This window comes from Ipomoea triloba, chromosome 5 (genome assembly GCF_003576645.1).
Source record: "Ipomoea triloba cultivar NCNSP0323 chromosome 5, ASM357664v1".
Lineage (NCBI taxonomy): Eukaryota > Viridiplantae > Streptophyta > Magnoliopsida > Solanales > Convolvulaceae > Ipomoea > Ipomoea triloba.
Window position 1 is genome coordinate 24,647,907 of NC_044920.1, and position 15,950 is coordinate 24,663,856.

Sequence of the window (15,950 nt, forward strand, 5' to 3'; positions counted from 1 at the left end):
GTTTCTTTCAAATATTGCATATGCAGTCACACAATATTAACAGATTCTGATTTGATCACCATGTATTGTATTTACAAATTTACTTCTAAAGCTGTTATGTGTTTGGACTTAGAAACACAATATATATTCTAAAAGTGCACAATTCTAATACTAAAAAATACACAGTTTAGGATATTGTAACACTTGGGTTGATCAGATTACCGAGCTGTTACTGGGCTTAAGATGTGAAGAGGCTCCTCGGCGTCACCAGAAGCGAAACAACTTTGGAACATCCCAAACGTAGATTGAGTGAGGAAGCTGAGGTTAAAGACAATATCTGTCATTCTTGGTCTTTCAGACCACTTCTCTGAAGTGCATGCTTTTGCCAAGGCGGCCAAGCTCAAAGCATCATCAATGGAGTAAAAGCCTTTCATACTAGGGTCCATCACAATCTCTCCGCCATCTTGCATGCCCTTCTTCCCTGACAGCAGCTCCAGGAGCACGACCCCGAAGGCGAAAACGTCTGCTTTCACTGCTAATTCACTGGCTGCATGTTTGGATGTGGAGAAATTGGCAATCTTGGCCCTGAATCTTGAGTCCAGGAGGATGTTGCTGGCTCTGATGTCCCCGTGGGCGATGCTCGGTTGGGTGTGCTCGTGTAGGTATTGCAGGGCGTTGGCGACATCCAGGGCTATCTGTAATCTCTGGTTCCATGTCAGGATTGCTGCTGCAGAGGTTGAGGATGAAGGTTTGGTGAACAGCCATTTGTCTAGTGATCCGTTTTCGACGTATTCATAAACCAGATAGAAGTTCTTCTCCTTGTCTGATGAGACACCCATCAGCTTTACAAGGTTTGCATGGTTTACCTGTAAGAATTAAGTGGTTGCGGTGTAAATATATGACTAAGTTAATAAGTGATTCATTCAAATAATGTGACTTTAGATATTAAGTTTAGTTTAACTGATTATCTGCCTGATGGCAGATAGGCTTCTAAGCAAAACGGTCCTGCCACTGGTCCTGTAGACAGATACACTACACCATCTAGTATTCAGTCGTAGACAAAACGGCTACCACGAGGTTGGGCTCCTTGTGGTTTAAGTTTCATTAAAGTTTCATTACCTTCTGCAGAATTCTCAGTTCCTCTGCTGCATCATTGGTTTTCTTGACAGCAACAGCCTGGTCCTTGATAATCGCCCTGTAGACTGATTTACCAATCCTGAATTGCTCGCTGAGATTCATCGTTGCCTCCATGATGAAGTTTAGATCATACACTATTGGCTTCCCAAGATAGCCTGAAACTCCAGGAAGGAGCTTATCTTGACTAATGGCCTTGGGTTCAAAGGTCTCATCTATGGAGTCTTTCTTTGTCTGAATAAGATCAGAGGCTTCGAGGCAAGAAGACTGGCGCGCCAACACTCTCTTTTTCATGTGAGCCATCATCAAGAGTGATAAAACAATGGCGAGAGAGCCTGCAAAACTCAAACCGGCAACAAGAATCCACCTGTGTCTGGAGTTTTTGGAAGGGGGAGGAGGCTGCAGAATCATGGGGAATTTCACTGGAATCAGCACTGGAAGACAGATGGCAGCTGTGAAATTTCGGTAATTGTTTTCTCTAACAACCTCGGTTGCATATGCTCCAAACATATGGCTGACACTCGAGGCATCATCGAAGGGCTGCCATACATAAGTAATAAGATACTGAATTCCCTTGTCTGAAATTGAGTGATCAGCACACTTACAGACCAAAGGGAAGACTGCTTCAATGCCAATTGTCAAGTTGTTTATGTTCAGCGTCGGGTTCAAATCTTCCACGAGATGATAGTCCGTGAGGTTCTCGAAGGCACCAGTTGAAACTGTGTACAAGTTGTCGCCTTTCTTGATCTGATAGGTGACATTGGAGAAATAGTGTGATCCATTGCAGAAACATTTGATGGGCACCAGCAAGATCTGGTCCGGGAACAAACGAGCTCCCTCTGAGGCTAGCCCGCTCGCTTTCACTATACTTAACCGGCTGACTCCCATAACATCAGATATACTTCCCAGGTCCATATAAGGCGGCCTGGCACGATACGTGACATAGGTATCACACGATGCAGGAGTGTCAGCAGAGCACGAGTAGTCGGTGGTGTCTGCAGAAGGTGCTATTTCAGCAGTGACCTTAGAGGCTGCAAAAACGAGGAAAGCAATGTTCAGCAAGTAGACAATAGAGATAGCCATTGTTGTAAGGTGAAATGTAAAACCAAGTTTTTATGCTCTAGTCTGCTAGTGCGTGATGCTGTCACGTCTATTGGAGCTTTCTGCAAAAAGGGTTGTCAGAAAGGTTAACAAAGAATGATCATATTAATCCAATCCACTAGAGCTAATGAAAAGGCCAAAACCTTAAAGGAATCATCTGCAACATTGTTTGTATGGTTCCCTTTTGTTTTCTGTGTCTGGTTTGTCATTTTATGCAGATGTCACAGTCAAATATGCAACAATGCCATGTAAAATATTCCAACTGGCACAGAGAACTGAAAGGAACAGGCAAACTATCAAATTGCTTTCAGATATTCTATTTTCTTAAAGATGCATCAGCCATCAGAGATATATTGGGCTGACAGTAGAACCCAAGCCAGGACGGCAGGCGTTTGTCGTTGTCAGGTTATTTATACCACAGTCAACATCGAAGAAATAAAAAACAGAAACTCGAAAGCTATGCAATAGTTAACTCATACAGCAGCACGTGAAAACAGAAGAGTGAATACCTTGCTGATGCGAATCCCCGGGGAAGGTTTTGAATTGGTTAGCCTTTTGGAAACATTTCATGACTTAGCTGGTTTGTCTTCTCTATTAAGACCAACCACAAGTGACATGGGAAGACTCCTCTTATGGTGTCTTTCTGAGTTCCAAACAAACAACTTGAGAGATTGGTGGCATTATTCACAGTTTGTAGTTGTTATGGAATATATATTTAATATGTGAAATCTCTATAGATTAGGCAATCTTAGGGATTTAGGTAGGTTCCTATTCGTAGTCTTCTAGCACCTATTTATAGGGCTTTGTATTCTCTTTTCTATAAGACAGTATATGACAGCATATGCAGAAATCTTCTCTTTACTTTCATAACAGTAGTCACCAAGGTTGCCTCCAATCATCCAGTATCTCAACCATTGTGAGACTAATACAGATCCAGTCTAGGTCATGCTAGTAGAGTTTGACTCTTTCTCGGGAAGGCCTAACACAGAAACATTTATCATTGCACACGGATACAAGAGCCAGTCTTCCGATTTTTGCAGTTGCATTAATAGCCCACTTACTGAGTACCCCCAAGTAGTCGGGTTAACATAAAAATTTAGATCAAATATAGGAGTTCAGAGAGTATACCATAGTATGAAGTAATCTGTCAGAGTTCAACATGGAATCACTGCTTGGCCACAGCTAATCAAAATTTTATTGGAAATAGGGTTCTAAAAACTGTATACACTAGTGTTCTCATATGAAGATATACAAAACCCAACTATAAGCAAGTCAAAAACTTGAAACCAGAAAGACTGCAAATGATTACACTGCAGATATTATGCGCTTAATAGCAAGTTTATTTTTGTGTTTGGATGCAATGGATGTATGGGGTTTACTCCTAAAAAGCCAATGTAGTATAAATGCTTTAATGTATTAATGGTGGAAGAGGGAAGCCTTAGCAGGGGAACGTTCCGGTTAACCGGATGTGTTCAAGTGTACTCCTTAGGCCATATTTCAGCACAGCCTTGTTACCTTCTCTGAACCCATCACCATAAGCCACAGAGCCATCTGTTTCTATCTGGTGCTTGAAGAATTCACCGAGTTTTTTCTCAAACTGAGACCGCTTTCCCTTCTTTGAAGAAGTGGATGAAGATGTCGATGACGAAGATGAAGTTGAATCAGAACTACTACCAGAACCAGCTAAAATTTCAGAATCCAACCACATGTGAGCTAGGACTTGGCAGATACCTTCTTCGACTTCGGGGCTAAGATTGGGATAACCTACAAGGCACCCGAAGTGGTAACATTAGTTTAGGGCTTTGCAAATCCAATATCTGTTGGTAAAATAGTGTTATGGTAAACTCAACAGTCTGAGGTAGTTGGTAAGCAGACTGCTGATGTAACTGTAAGGTCAGAGGATTGACTCGTAAGAGTCAAACTCCAAGGGCGAATTTGAATTAGTGGTGGGGATTCCGGGTGCTATAAGTGAAAAAAATTTGGGTTATGATAGCGAAAGGCACCTTGAAGCCGCAACCATGCATGCATCATCTCATGTACCAGGATAGAACCAGTCATTAACCTGAACAAGCAAGTTACACTCGTTTTAGTGTTGATGAAGTCAAGTGCAGAGAGCTCGAGATATCATATGAAACAAATAGAGACCCGAGAATTACCTTGGAAGACCGTATAAGATGAGAATTGCTGTCACTTCACATTGGCGAATTAGCCTATATGGCTCCGTGAACATATCTATGATTCGAAAACCTCCAATTGTTGGCCGCTTTGAAATCTGAAATTTAGCTTAAACTGATATGAAATCAAATTCAACAAGGCCTGAATGAAGCTGTTGTTAACATGTTCGAGAAGAGGTGATTCATACAGTTCTAACTGTTCGTTCCTCCGACAAGCAAACTCCTCTAGTCTCGGGCATGTTATGATTGCCCTATAACAGAAACAATGAAAAAAAAAAAAAAAAGCACTCCATCAATGATAAGAAGAAAGAAACTTTTCGAGTTAAGACTAAACTCACATTCTTTTCTCCTTCCATGGCTTCATTTAGCGCTTGCCTCTCAACTAAGAGCAATGGAATTTGCTGCTTTACTTTCATGTTTAGTCCCTCGTAGAATTCTTGAATTTCAATATAAAGCGGCTGGCACTCAAAAGTATCCAATATCGCAGAATCCAGACACTCGAGACACAGCTTCCTCCCATCATCAAGCGTCAAATATCTGGTGTCTACTGGCTGCAAAAACAAGGTTCGCATTATGTTCTAACATCACACGACACACAATCGAATTTTTTCTTTTCATGAGGTTCAAGAACTATAAAGGTAAAAAAGACGTAGACTATTCGGAGTATTTGTTTTCCTTCGGACCTCCATTCTCTCACAGCTGCAGCAGCGGGGAGTCCCATCGTGCCTGTGTGATGGGCAGTACTTTTGAAGCCAGAAAGGATGTGCTCGATATTCAATGAGACCAGCCGCATTTGTAGGAATCTACACACAGGTATAAAATAATGAAAATGAGCAAAGTATACTCGGATAAGTAGTATGGTATATAATGAATATAGACTTACAAAGTTGTTGCAAACATCACATTTCGGGCGAGAGTTCTTCTCGTAGCAAGATTTGTGGTATGGCCGATTCTCAGACACTGAAAACTGCAGCCAAGAATATAGAGATCAAACGACTATACATCATTTTTATGAAATTTGAGAGATACTGCTCTCTGCTTACACAGTTAATATGTTTATTCAATTCATGATATCGAACCTCGTGGTCAGAAATTGGAAGGTTGCAAACATGGCATCGGAAGCATTCCGGATGCCACAAAACTCCAATGCAGCACAAAAACCGTTCACGGCCAATTTCAGCATTGCAACCAGCACAGATCCTGTACCCAGGTAGATCGAAGTACGGATATGGGGAAAAGAACTTTCCATAATCATTATACTTTGGTGGAGATCCCAGATTTAAACTTTCCTGAAGAGCCTTGGCGAGCTGTTCATCTTCCTCCACACTGGGATTGGTATCTACTCGGTTATCAACAGCAGAAGAAAAAGAATTAGCAAGGATCGCTCTTCATACAGAATGGGAAAACAGTATCCAATTATTTGGCTCACATGAAATTGAATGACTTAACAAAAAGCAAAGAACTCTGAAATATACGATAAAATTCTGCTCAAAAGTATATCAATTTCAAATGGTAGCTTCTCGAAACTAATAGTTTCCTGTTACATGTCATCATCCTCCTTTAGGTACATTTTCATAATCAGAACTTGTGTATATCCAAGCAACTTACCAACTACTTTTTTCCCTTTATGATCTTCTTCTGCGATAGAAAGTGCAATTGCACGGTCTATTTCTTCATTATCAAAATCCGGCTGTGTATCCTATATCCAACATTAAGATCAAGTCAAAAGAGTAGAACGAACTTATTAGAAACGTAACTGGAAAGAAATCTAGCAAGTATATTTATTAACAAAAACAGGCAATGAAACAATACTCGAAAGTTAGTAATCTTTATAGTTTATAGCAGATTAGTGGGCATTATTACCACTGAAGCTGTAGTTCCTTGCCAAGCATGAGTGTCATCTTCATATTTCCCATGAAATTGCCCATCCCAGAATCCATGATTGCTCTCATAGCTTGGACCTTCGAAAATCTTGGACAGCCAATCCATACCACAAATCAAAGCACAATCGCGGGGTGGAAACTAGCCCGGCCTTCACACAAATTCCATATAGGTTAGCAGAAGAAACTGTAAGGAATTGTGGAGTAATTTATCAACAATAATCCAGTAGCCATCTATAACTGTTCTAACACATAGAAGATGACAGACGAACACAGACAATAGGCTTTCATGAAAGCGAAACGTATAACTATAGCAATGGAACAGTAACTAATCTTAGCCAAATCATTAACAATATTATAAGGCCAAAGATAAGTGATGCATTCTGGGGACGTGGTTACGTTCGCAGAAACAAATCAGCAGAGAAGCTGTAATTTAGGAAATTGCAGCTGTTCTATTTCATTACAATATTATAGTTTAGTCCTATTTCATTACTATAGTTTAGAAAGTTGTTAGTTTATTACTATATCATAGTTCAGAGAGTTAGAGTATTAGAAAGTTTCCTAATTTAGTTTTAGTAATTAGATCAGTTTTGGAATCCTTGTATTGCCTATATAAAGGAGTATTAATTTCAATGAAAGTAAGCAGAAAATTTAATCCCAGCAAAGGGAATTAGGGAGTTCTGGGGCCTCAAGAAAACCCAAACCAGTTCTGCTCTATTTTCTTTCTCTTTTTTCTGCCTATGACGATCAGTTCATAACAATAAGATTCAATTGTTCAAACAAAATGTGTCAGAGCTAACTGTGGAAATGGTAAAGAAGATAATCAACCAATGCAGAACAATAAGAACTATACATACTCCCAGTCATCCATGAAATAAGAAATCGATGGCCGGGGGCAACCCTAACCAAGTTGGTCAAGAGGTTGACTTAGTAACCAAAATGTTACAAGTTCGACTCCCAAGTCCCAACGGCGGCCTGTTGGACTTCTTGGTTTGAGTTGGTCATCTATGGGCAACCTAGACTGATTTACCTCAGTCCTTTGCCGGTTAGGGTCACATGGCCGGTTTACAAAGTGCCCACCCTCCCTCGGGTAGTGACTGCGGTTTCTCTGGTCACCCAAAAGAAATCGATGGCAACTTGGAATCAAAGACAACCCCATCAAAGTGACCTAATGATCATCAATCAAACCATGGTGCATACAAAACCAGTAAGAGGAATAAAATTGCAGCCTGAGATATTCACTCAAGGAATCTGATAAACTCATATCAGACAAGAGAGCAAATTCAGCATGGAATTAGCCATACTGATGCAAATAATAATGGAGATGATAAGAAAGATACCCCACATCCCCACATACAATCCCAGCACAATTCCAAATACAAAATTGATCAGGTAATTAAAGGTAATAAAAATTTCTTTGACAGAGTCAGAGGAACAGTCTACCTATGAAAAGATTGAAACTTTTTTACTCAATGAAGACCAGAAGACAATACAGTCCCAATTATAGAGTATCAGTACAACAGAAATAGGGTACCTTGCTTAAAGATAGAAGAAAAAACGATGGGCACCAAGAAGAAAACCCCAAATGGAAGTTTCTACCTGAAATCTTTGTTCTTTTCTTGGGGTGGGCCCTTTTCCCCATTGGCACTGCGTCACCAGCGATGAGGCGTCAGCGAAAGTGAAAGATGGTTTTCTGACTTTTCGCGTTTTACGCCTTCTCTGCATTGTTTTTGGCATTTTTCTTACTCATAAAATCTTGATTTCTATTTTCTTGCAAAAGTTTGCATTTTCTTTAACCTCATCATTTCCACATATGCCTTTTTTCCAACTCGTTTTCTGTGCTTGAAACTAGGAATGGCTGCCTCATCTACAGCTTCTGACTTGACTTCTGACTGGTGGCAGTCGTATCCACTCATCAGGGAGCCCATCCGGCATCTCCATATCTAGAAAGATTTTTAGATTCTTTCTTATATTGGAAAAAAAAAGTGTTCCATATTGAAATTTGATAATTTTTTTTTAGATATAGAGAGAAATTATAGAGACAGTAGGGTGCAAATGATTTTGTGGTCAAGTGATATGTAATTATTTTTTTAAATGAGATTGGGTCATAGTGGAAACGGTATTGACTCTTAAAAGACCATACGTTGTTAAGTTGGACCATTAATATTTAAATTTGAAAGTCGAAGGATCATAGATGCTCAATTTGGAAGTTTAAGACCACATATGTTCAATTTGATAGATCATGGATGCTCAATTTGAAAGTTTAAGACCACAAATGCTCAATTTGAAAGTTTAAAACTAAGCGGGATATAGGTCAAAACCCTAATGTTGCATCTCTTTTCTCTCTAAAATCAAAAGCTTTTCTCTGCTGCTCAACTTCGGCTTCCACCGCCGGCCTCCGGGCGGAGCTCTAATGGAGCTTTGAGCCGGCGGTTTTGGTCACCTTCTACGTTTGTTCCGGCTCTTCTTCCGCCCCGACCACCGTTGTAGCTCCGTCCGCCTCCGACCACCGCCACATATCTTCTTCTCCCGTTTTTTTTCCCTTTAAATAAAATAATAGTAGGTAGGTATTGAGGTTTGTGTTGGTAGTCTTGAACTCCCAACCCTACTTTGGCTTTACCACTTTTTATTTTCTCTATTATTGTGTTTTCCTCTTGTTACTTTCACGGGTTTTTTTCCTCTCGTTACTTTCACGAGCTTTTCATTATCATTAGCATAAATCGTTTAGTTTGGTTTCGGCAAGTGTTGATCTTATCCTGGGCGAGCAAAAAAGTATGATGACGAAGACCCAGATCTTTGATGAAGCTTTAAGCTCCTTGAAGGAACATAGCTTCCTAGTTATGAAACAGTCTGCGATTCAAGTTTTCTATAGCATAGTTAGAAAAGTTGTTTCTATGTCTGACTGTAAGGAATGATTTACCATTTCATTGATCGTTGATGTAAACGTTTTATGTTATGAATTAATGGAATAGCTACGTTTATCTTCAAAAAAACTAAGCGGGATATAATTACTATACTGAGTGATTCCATGTGGCATTAACTGTTTTGTCAAATTTAATAATACTAGAATATCAGTGCTCAAGTGTTAAAACCCATGAAGGGTAATTTAGCTACTGGTTTTATTTTTCATGTGGAAGAAATTAAACTACAACGAAGCAAAAGAAATTACAAAAGACGTGAGCAAATTATTTCAACATATTCAACTGTCAAGATATGTTGAACAGTGAACACTACTAGGGGAGAGTCCAGGACAAGCATATTAATCATCCAGAATAGCTAGTTTTTAGTTGGTTTTTGCAAGTTTTTTTGCCATGTGGAAGAAAGAGAAGGTCCCGGTTTCCACGCAAGATCTTAGTTTTTTTTGAGATCCGCAGGAGATAGAAACACCAAAGGCAGGCGCCTAAGGGCGCGTTTGCGGCACAGGCAAAGTCCAGTCAGATTGCTTAGTTTTTTTTTTTTTTTTTTTTTTTTTTTTTTTTTTGCGTGTCAGATCAACTTTTTTTTTCTCTCTCTTTTTTTCCTTCTTCTCTTTCCATCCTCCCTCTCCTAGTTAGCACCTAAAAAAAACCTTTAAAAAAAACCATCACTATTAAAGATGTACCTAGTATCGTCGTTGGTTGTCAATCCGTTTGTACCATATCAAATGTAATTTTAAATTACATTTTTCAAGTAGCCACTATAAACTTTTTTAGTAAATGAAAGGTAAGTTTTTTTTTTTTCTATTTAGTACTATCTGTTACAATGTAGCATCTGTTCATAACTACTTTATCAACCTATTAAAACACAAAGAGTCAGCATCGCCTCCCCTAAAGCTCGAACCCACCCTTATGATTTTAAAAAATGCAAGTTTAACTAGGAGCATACAACTCACGTTAAGGGCTTAAAACGGGAAGATTTCATGTACTATAAAATAAGATATTGAATTCGAATCTTGATTAATTAACTTTTTTAAATGAGATTCAACAATAACTCATTTTAGACTTGTTAAAATTTAATACTTCTAAGTTTAAGCTTGCTACGTAAGGAATAGCTATGTGAGTGAAGCATGATTCTAATATCATAAGGTTATGAATTTGATTTGCCAATACTTTTTCAATCGAGCCCGCTGCACATAATTTTTCTAGTACAATTTACATACACACAAATTGAATTTACTTACATATTTTTTAATAGTAATTTTGAATTTTTTCGTCATTCAAAAAAGTTAGTATAATTTCAAATATTGAAGTTGGTGGTGAAAAATGAGAATGAAAGGAAATTAAAAGTACCAAAATGGTTTTAATTGAGTATGATACATACACAATATAATAATGGGCCTATATTGGGCTTTACATTTTAAGCTAACAGGCTTGCCCTAGATATTTGGGCTTAACGCCAATAGGCATTTTTATATGATTTATTTTCTTTTATTATCAAGGTCAAATGTTCTCAACTCTCAAGCAATAATTCGGAAAATTCTGTTTACTCGTTTATTTAAAAGTTTTCCATCTTAAATTTTCTCTTAACCTGACTTGTAGTCATTGAATGTCCATAAGCTGATTGACTCGACTAATTTGTAATAAAAAGTTAAAGTATCTGATCAAATAATACAATGTTAGGAGAGGAAAATTTTGGAGTGAGTAGTATTAGTCTTGAAATTATGATTATATAATTATATATTCATGACTAATTCATAATTAAATCAAATGAGTGAAAGATTCTCAACACCTGCTCCCGAAAGTGATGAGGTTTATTTTAACGACTTAGTGCATTGCCACATGTACTCGTAGAGTGAGGAAGACAAGTTAAGCTATTGTCCTTCTCTCCTGGGGTTACCCTCCCTTTCTGATCAAAAATAAAAATTTATAATTAAATTCAAGTTAGTGAAGAAAAGAGTATTATCTTGCCTCTCCTAACGTATTGTTGAGAGTTAATGAATCAGAATTGAGTTTGAGAATCTAATTCGTTACTCTTAAGACGCTATTTGAATTTTATGCATTTATAGTTATTAGTGGAAAAAAATGAAAATTTGAAAACAGAATGAAAGAAATAAGAAAAAAGAAAGAAAAAATGAAATAATTGCATGGAACCAGCATTAAGCTAGGTAGTTGTGATTTGGACCTTCAAGCAACTCATTATAAAAAGAGAGAGAAAAAAGACTTTATAGGTTTTTGAGTCAAATAAAATGAATGCTTTTCCTCCAAAGACACCTTCTCTATCTTGTCAAAACTCAACACCCATGGAATAGGATGACTTACCATTTTTTTACTCATTATATATCATTCCCACCACCTTTCTCTATTCATTCATTTGTACATGCATATTGATGAAAATATAATTTATTTGTGCAATTGTATGGTTTTTAAAAAAAAAAACATTAAAATGCTATATTTTACTTAGGCCCTGTTTGGTAAATAATCAGCCTATCAGCCAATTTTGGCTTATTTGATCACTATTAATTGTTTGGTTAATAAGCTTTTTGTAATTTTAAAATACTAAAATTCAAAAGGCTACTCAAAGCAGCCTTTTCAATTAGCTTTTTGAAAAAAAAAATTATACCAAACAGCTATCAGCTAACAGCCAATCTATCAAACAACTTTTTACAATCAGCTAATGTTATTAACAAATCATACCTTTTAACTCAAACAGCCAACACAATCAGCCAACAACCATTTACCAAATAGGGCCTTAAACTTTGCCTACATAATTCTTTAATCGAATATATGTCAGAATCAAACGCTTATTACTACGTAAAAAGCTGTAGTTAAATTTTATTTTCTTTATATTTCTGCACCACAAGCTCTAATACCAATTGCGAGGATACGTGTTTACCACTACTTACAAAGTTATAACTAGTAAGCAAATACACACATTTATTTTCTTATACTTACTTAGCTGATAGTTAACACCACATTTTGATAATAAGATAATAGGCTCGACTCTTCAAGATGCTTCCCAACCGAATAAGTAACAAGATGCTTAAACAACGATGATCGCATGCAACGTCCTCCTTTCAAGAGGGTTGTCCCCATAAACATGCATGTAATCCATCTTGAAGCACCCCGAGGCAGGATATATGCCTCCCTAGTCCCTATGAATATGTGAAACAGAGCTTGCAAGAAATTCCAAATCGCCTTTGGGAATATCAATCATTGATGTTTCTATATCATGCACCTTCTAATTTGAATTAATTGACTTATGACAGTTATGTACAATTTATAATAATTTGGTCTAGTTACATCAGGTTACACTCCTATATGGAAGGGAATGTATTCGAGCCTTAGTGGAGGTGATATTGACTCTTTATTCTTCAGTAGGTTGAGAAAGTAGTTATATATGAACATATACTGCATTGTAACAAGTCAGTAATACTAAAAAAAATACAATTTATAATAATTTAGATTCATTATACACACACATACATGTAACATGTGTATGTATATATGCATGTATATATGTAAAATGCTGAATCACATTAAGGAGATAAAAATATCATGCCATTTCCTTCAAGTCGCAACATGCCTTTTTTTTTTTTGACAAACTTTATTTGCTTCTATAGGTAAAGACTATATGTGATTGACTCAATTGAGATGATGATAGCAAGAATTGAACTTGTGATATTCAGTTCAAGAGTCATGCTTCACGTACTTAGTCACTCTTTTCAAAGCATCATATCGACTAACTATTTTAAGAACAATGATGGAGGGAAATAATAATTTTTTTTTTTTTTTGTAATAAAAGTATTATTAGGAACCAAAAAAATAAAAGGAGAATAAAAAGATGATTGAACAGTACGTGTCACCCTTCTTTTTAGGTGAATACGTTTAGCATAGAATGCGAAGATGGACCACAAGTCGATCCCATGTGGCTGGGTCATCCTGTGCCGGCTCTCACCACACTTAATCCATATGTTTCAGAACAGCAGCGTTGTTTTTTTCTTACTTTTTTAAAAAATGGATCTTATTATTAAATTAATATATTTATAATTTATTATTATTTTTTAGATTTCTATAATTTTAACTCACTTTTTAAATATATTTTAATAATAATAATAGTGATGGTGATGATTTTTTTTTTAATACAATTAACCCTATTACATTATTAAAATAAAAAATGTACATAAGTGTAAAATTGTTAATAAAAACTTACATGAATAGTACGTACTACACTATTTGAGAATTATTTTTTTGAAAAGAAATGATGATATGGATTACCATGCCAAATTGAAATAGGTAAAATTGTAGGGATGCTCCAAGTGTTAGGCTCTCTTTATGAGAGTGATGAGAAATGTACCATAAATTAATTTAACAAAGAAAGTAGGAAATTTTACAATACTATATGAATATGTCGTGATTTTGCAGGACTATGAATGGAACTCCACTCTAGACATTTTTTTTAAGGTAAAAAATATATAATAAATTAATGGATAAGATGATAATACACTCCGGAGGGGCTAACTCCCAGATGCAGTGACCCGCCTACGGGTTAATTAACTACTTTATTTAATAAAGAATGAGCCAATTGATTTGTTGTTCTATGAACGACTAGTTCAAAGGAGCATGAATTAATCAAAGTAGAGAGCCGAAGACAATATTGAAACATAAGACCTATAAGCAAGTCATTAGGTCTTCTAATGATGTTGCGGAAGAGATTCTGATCTGGCAATCCTTTACGCTTATACTTAATCAAGATCTTCTGCCTAAGAAGATTGTTTAATTTAGACCGCTTGCTCCTTAAACTTTGGCTTGGCAATATGCATGGCATGCTTTCAGAGATTCTAGCTTGACAAACGTTTATGGTCTTTGTTTATCATTGTTTGACAGTTAAGACTTGATTAATAGCAATATAATAATGTGTTTAAATGTTACCACAACCGTAAATAATAGATAGTAGCAATTACATATTTATAAATAAAATATTAGTTTTACTTTCAATATTTGTAAATATTTAACGTTGTATTATTTTGACATTTAGTTTGATATGTGCATATTATGATTAGTTGATTGTCCAATTAAAGACTCTTAAATCACAATATATTACATCGAGTGAACTTTTTTTTTTTTTTATCACATAATATATTATATTATTTTATAATAAAAATATTTTGAGTACTAATTTAAATTTAAAAACTAATACTTTATTTTTTGAAATTTTAATCTATTTTAGTTCTATTTTTTTTATGACCACAATATTATAAAATTTCTCATAATAAGATAGCTATCTATTGCAAAAATTGTCCATAATTTCTTATACCAAATGGTACAATTGTAATTATTATACATCATTATACAATTGTAAAGACCAAGATGCTAACTACATATAAAAAAAAAAAAAAATTGTATGTACAAAGTCATGTTTGCCCCCTCCACTAGGGTAGTACCCGACGAGTAGATGACTCTTAATTTGGAGAGTTTTCATTATGTATGCTCTATTAGCATGTGGTAGCCCTTTATTAGGTACTATGTTCAAGGAAAAATGTCATTTAAATAAAACTAGTATAGCAGGTTGAAAAATTCTTCAAATTAAAGTAACACTCCATAATTTCCTACGAAGTTGATATTAAATCATATGAAATTTGATTATAAATTAATGCATATATTAAGATCAGATAATGGTCTTGAAGCTTTTAATTTAATAATTTTTTTTGCTTTATGCATTCATTATAAGTTAATATTTGTAATCGATTTTTTTTTTTAATACTACAATCTAACCTATACACAGTATTTGTTCAACATGATAATGCCAATTAACATCCTTGATATCAGGTACACACCTAAAAATGAGTCTAAAATATAATATAAAATAAAAAAGTTAGCCTAGCGATTGTCTTGGTAACTATAAAGTCTTAAGTTCAACTCTTTATGGGATATGCCTATTAGCCTTCTCGGTTTGAGCTAATAAGTTATGGACAACTTACGCTAACCACGAGATAGATGCTCTTCATCCGCCTTCTCGATTTGAGTTAGTTGGCTATGAACAACATAGATGGGTCTATTACTAGGAACTCTTCACCTAGGCGGGATGTTAGCTAGGGTCACAAGACTCTTTTCACCCAGAACGCACTTTCAAATAGTGGATAAAAATTTTTCTGTAAAACGAAAAGATAGGCCAACATTTAACTTTACATTATAAAAAATGTTGGGATCAACATGTTAATAAAATATCATTGGCATGTAGGCTAGCTTTGTCAAATGAATGGTTGAAACTCTTAACCTTGTAGTTAATAATCTTATAAAACTAAGTAATAATGTATGATTAATATGTAGACTTTAATCCCAAGTAAGTTATTAAGTTTTTGTTTATTGAGATTGCTTAAAATAATTGGCATGCATAAACTACGTAAATAGGGACCCCACACGATTACTTCAACTAATTGTTGTAAAATTGGTTGGTCAAGGTTTTACATCAATATTAGGTGAAGGGTTCATTCTTAATTGGTGAATTATATTGTATATAATTTATACTCCATAATATATCTTTGTTATTAAAAAGTTTTACCTTATCTTTTACTCCATTTTAAGATTCCATGGACGAAACAAATTATATTAAGATTCCATGCCAATGAGGCAATGATCTTGTGATCTAGTGGCACTCGGTTGCACCCTCATGTGGAAATGGGTGGGTTTGAGTCAGTAGGTTTAGAAACTAGTTAATGAATAGATACTACATTGTAACAGAGTCAACGAAACAAATTATATAATTG

General features: G+C 35.8%; 2 protein-coding genes across 8 annotated transcripts; both read right to left on the reverse strand.

The window, feature by feature from the left end:
- On the reverse strand, positions 1-2,989 carry LOC116019092 (serine/threonine receptor-like kinase NFP). Of its 3 annotated transcripts, none has more exons than XM_031259182.1 (3): positions 2,724-2,989; positions 1,099-2,144; positions 1-845 (listed from the first exon to the last, which is right to left on the reverse strand). In XM_031259182.1, exons 1-3 carry the CDS (start codon positions 2,782-2,784, stop codon positions 198-200), a joined length of 1,755 nt encoding a protein of 584 aa, XP_031115042.1. In that variant the 5' UTR covers positions 2,785-2,989; the 3' UTR covers positions 1-197. The 3 variants fall into 3 exon arrangements, with proteins under 3 accessions (XP_031115042.1, XP_031115044.1, XP_031115043.1); XM_031259184.1 differs by having other exon boundaries at positions 2-845; positions 1,099-2,489; XM_031259183.1 differs by having other exon boundaries at positions 3-845; positions 1,099-2,276; positions 2,358-2,989.
- Positions 2,990-3,367: 378 nt separating this feature from the next.
- On the reverse strand, positions 3,368-8,124 carry LOC116021260 (protein DA1-related 1-like). Of its 5 annotated transcripts, none has more exons than XM_031261882.1 (11): positions 7,868-8,124; positions 6,252-6,420; positions 5,997-6,087; positions 5,468-5,727; positions 5,272-5,355; positions 5,072-5,191; positions 4,727-4,939; positions 4,577-4,639; positions 4,371-4,486; positions 4,218-4,276; positions 3,368-3,978 (listed from the first exon to the last, which is right to left on the reverse strand). In XM_031261882.1, exons 2-11 carry the CDS (start codon positions 6,375-6,377, stop codon positions 3,653-3,655), a joined length of 1,458 nt encoding a protein of 485 aa, XP_031117742.1. In that variant the 5' UTR covers positions 6,378-6,420; positions 7,868-8,124; the 3' UTR covers positions 3,368-3,652. The 5 variants fall into 5 exon arrangements, with proteins under 5 accessions (XP_031117742.1, XP_031117743.1, XP_031117741.1 ...); XM_031261883.1 differs by having other exon boundaries at positions 7,803-8,124; XM_031261881.1 differs by lacking the exon at positions 7,868-8,124 and adding an exon at positions 7,712-7,825.
- Positions 8,125-15,950: the final 7,826 nt, after the last annotated feature.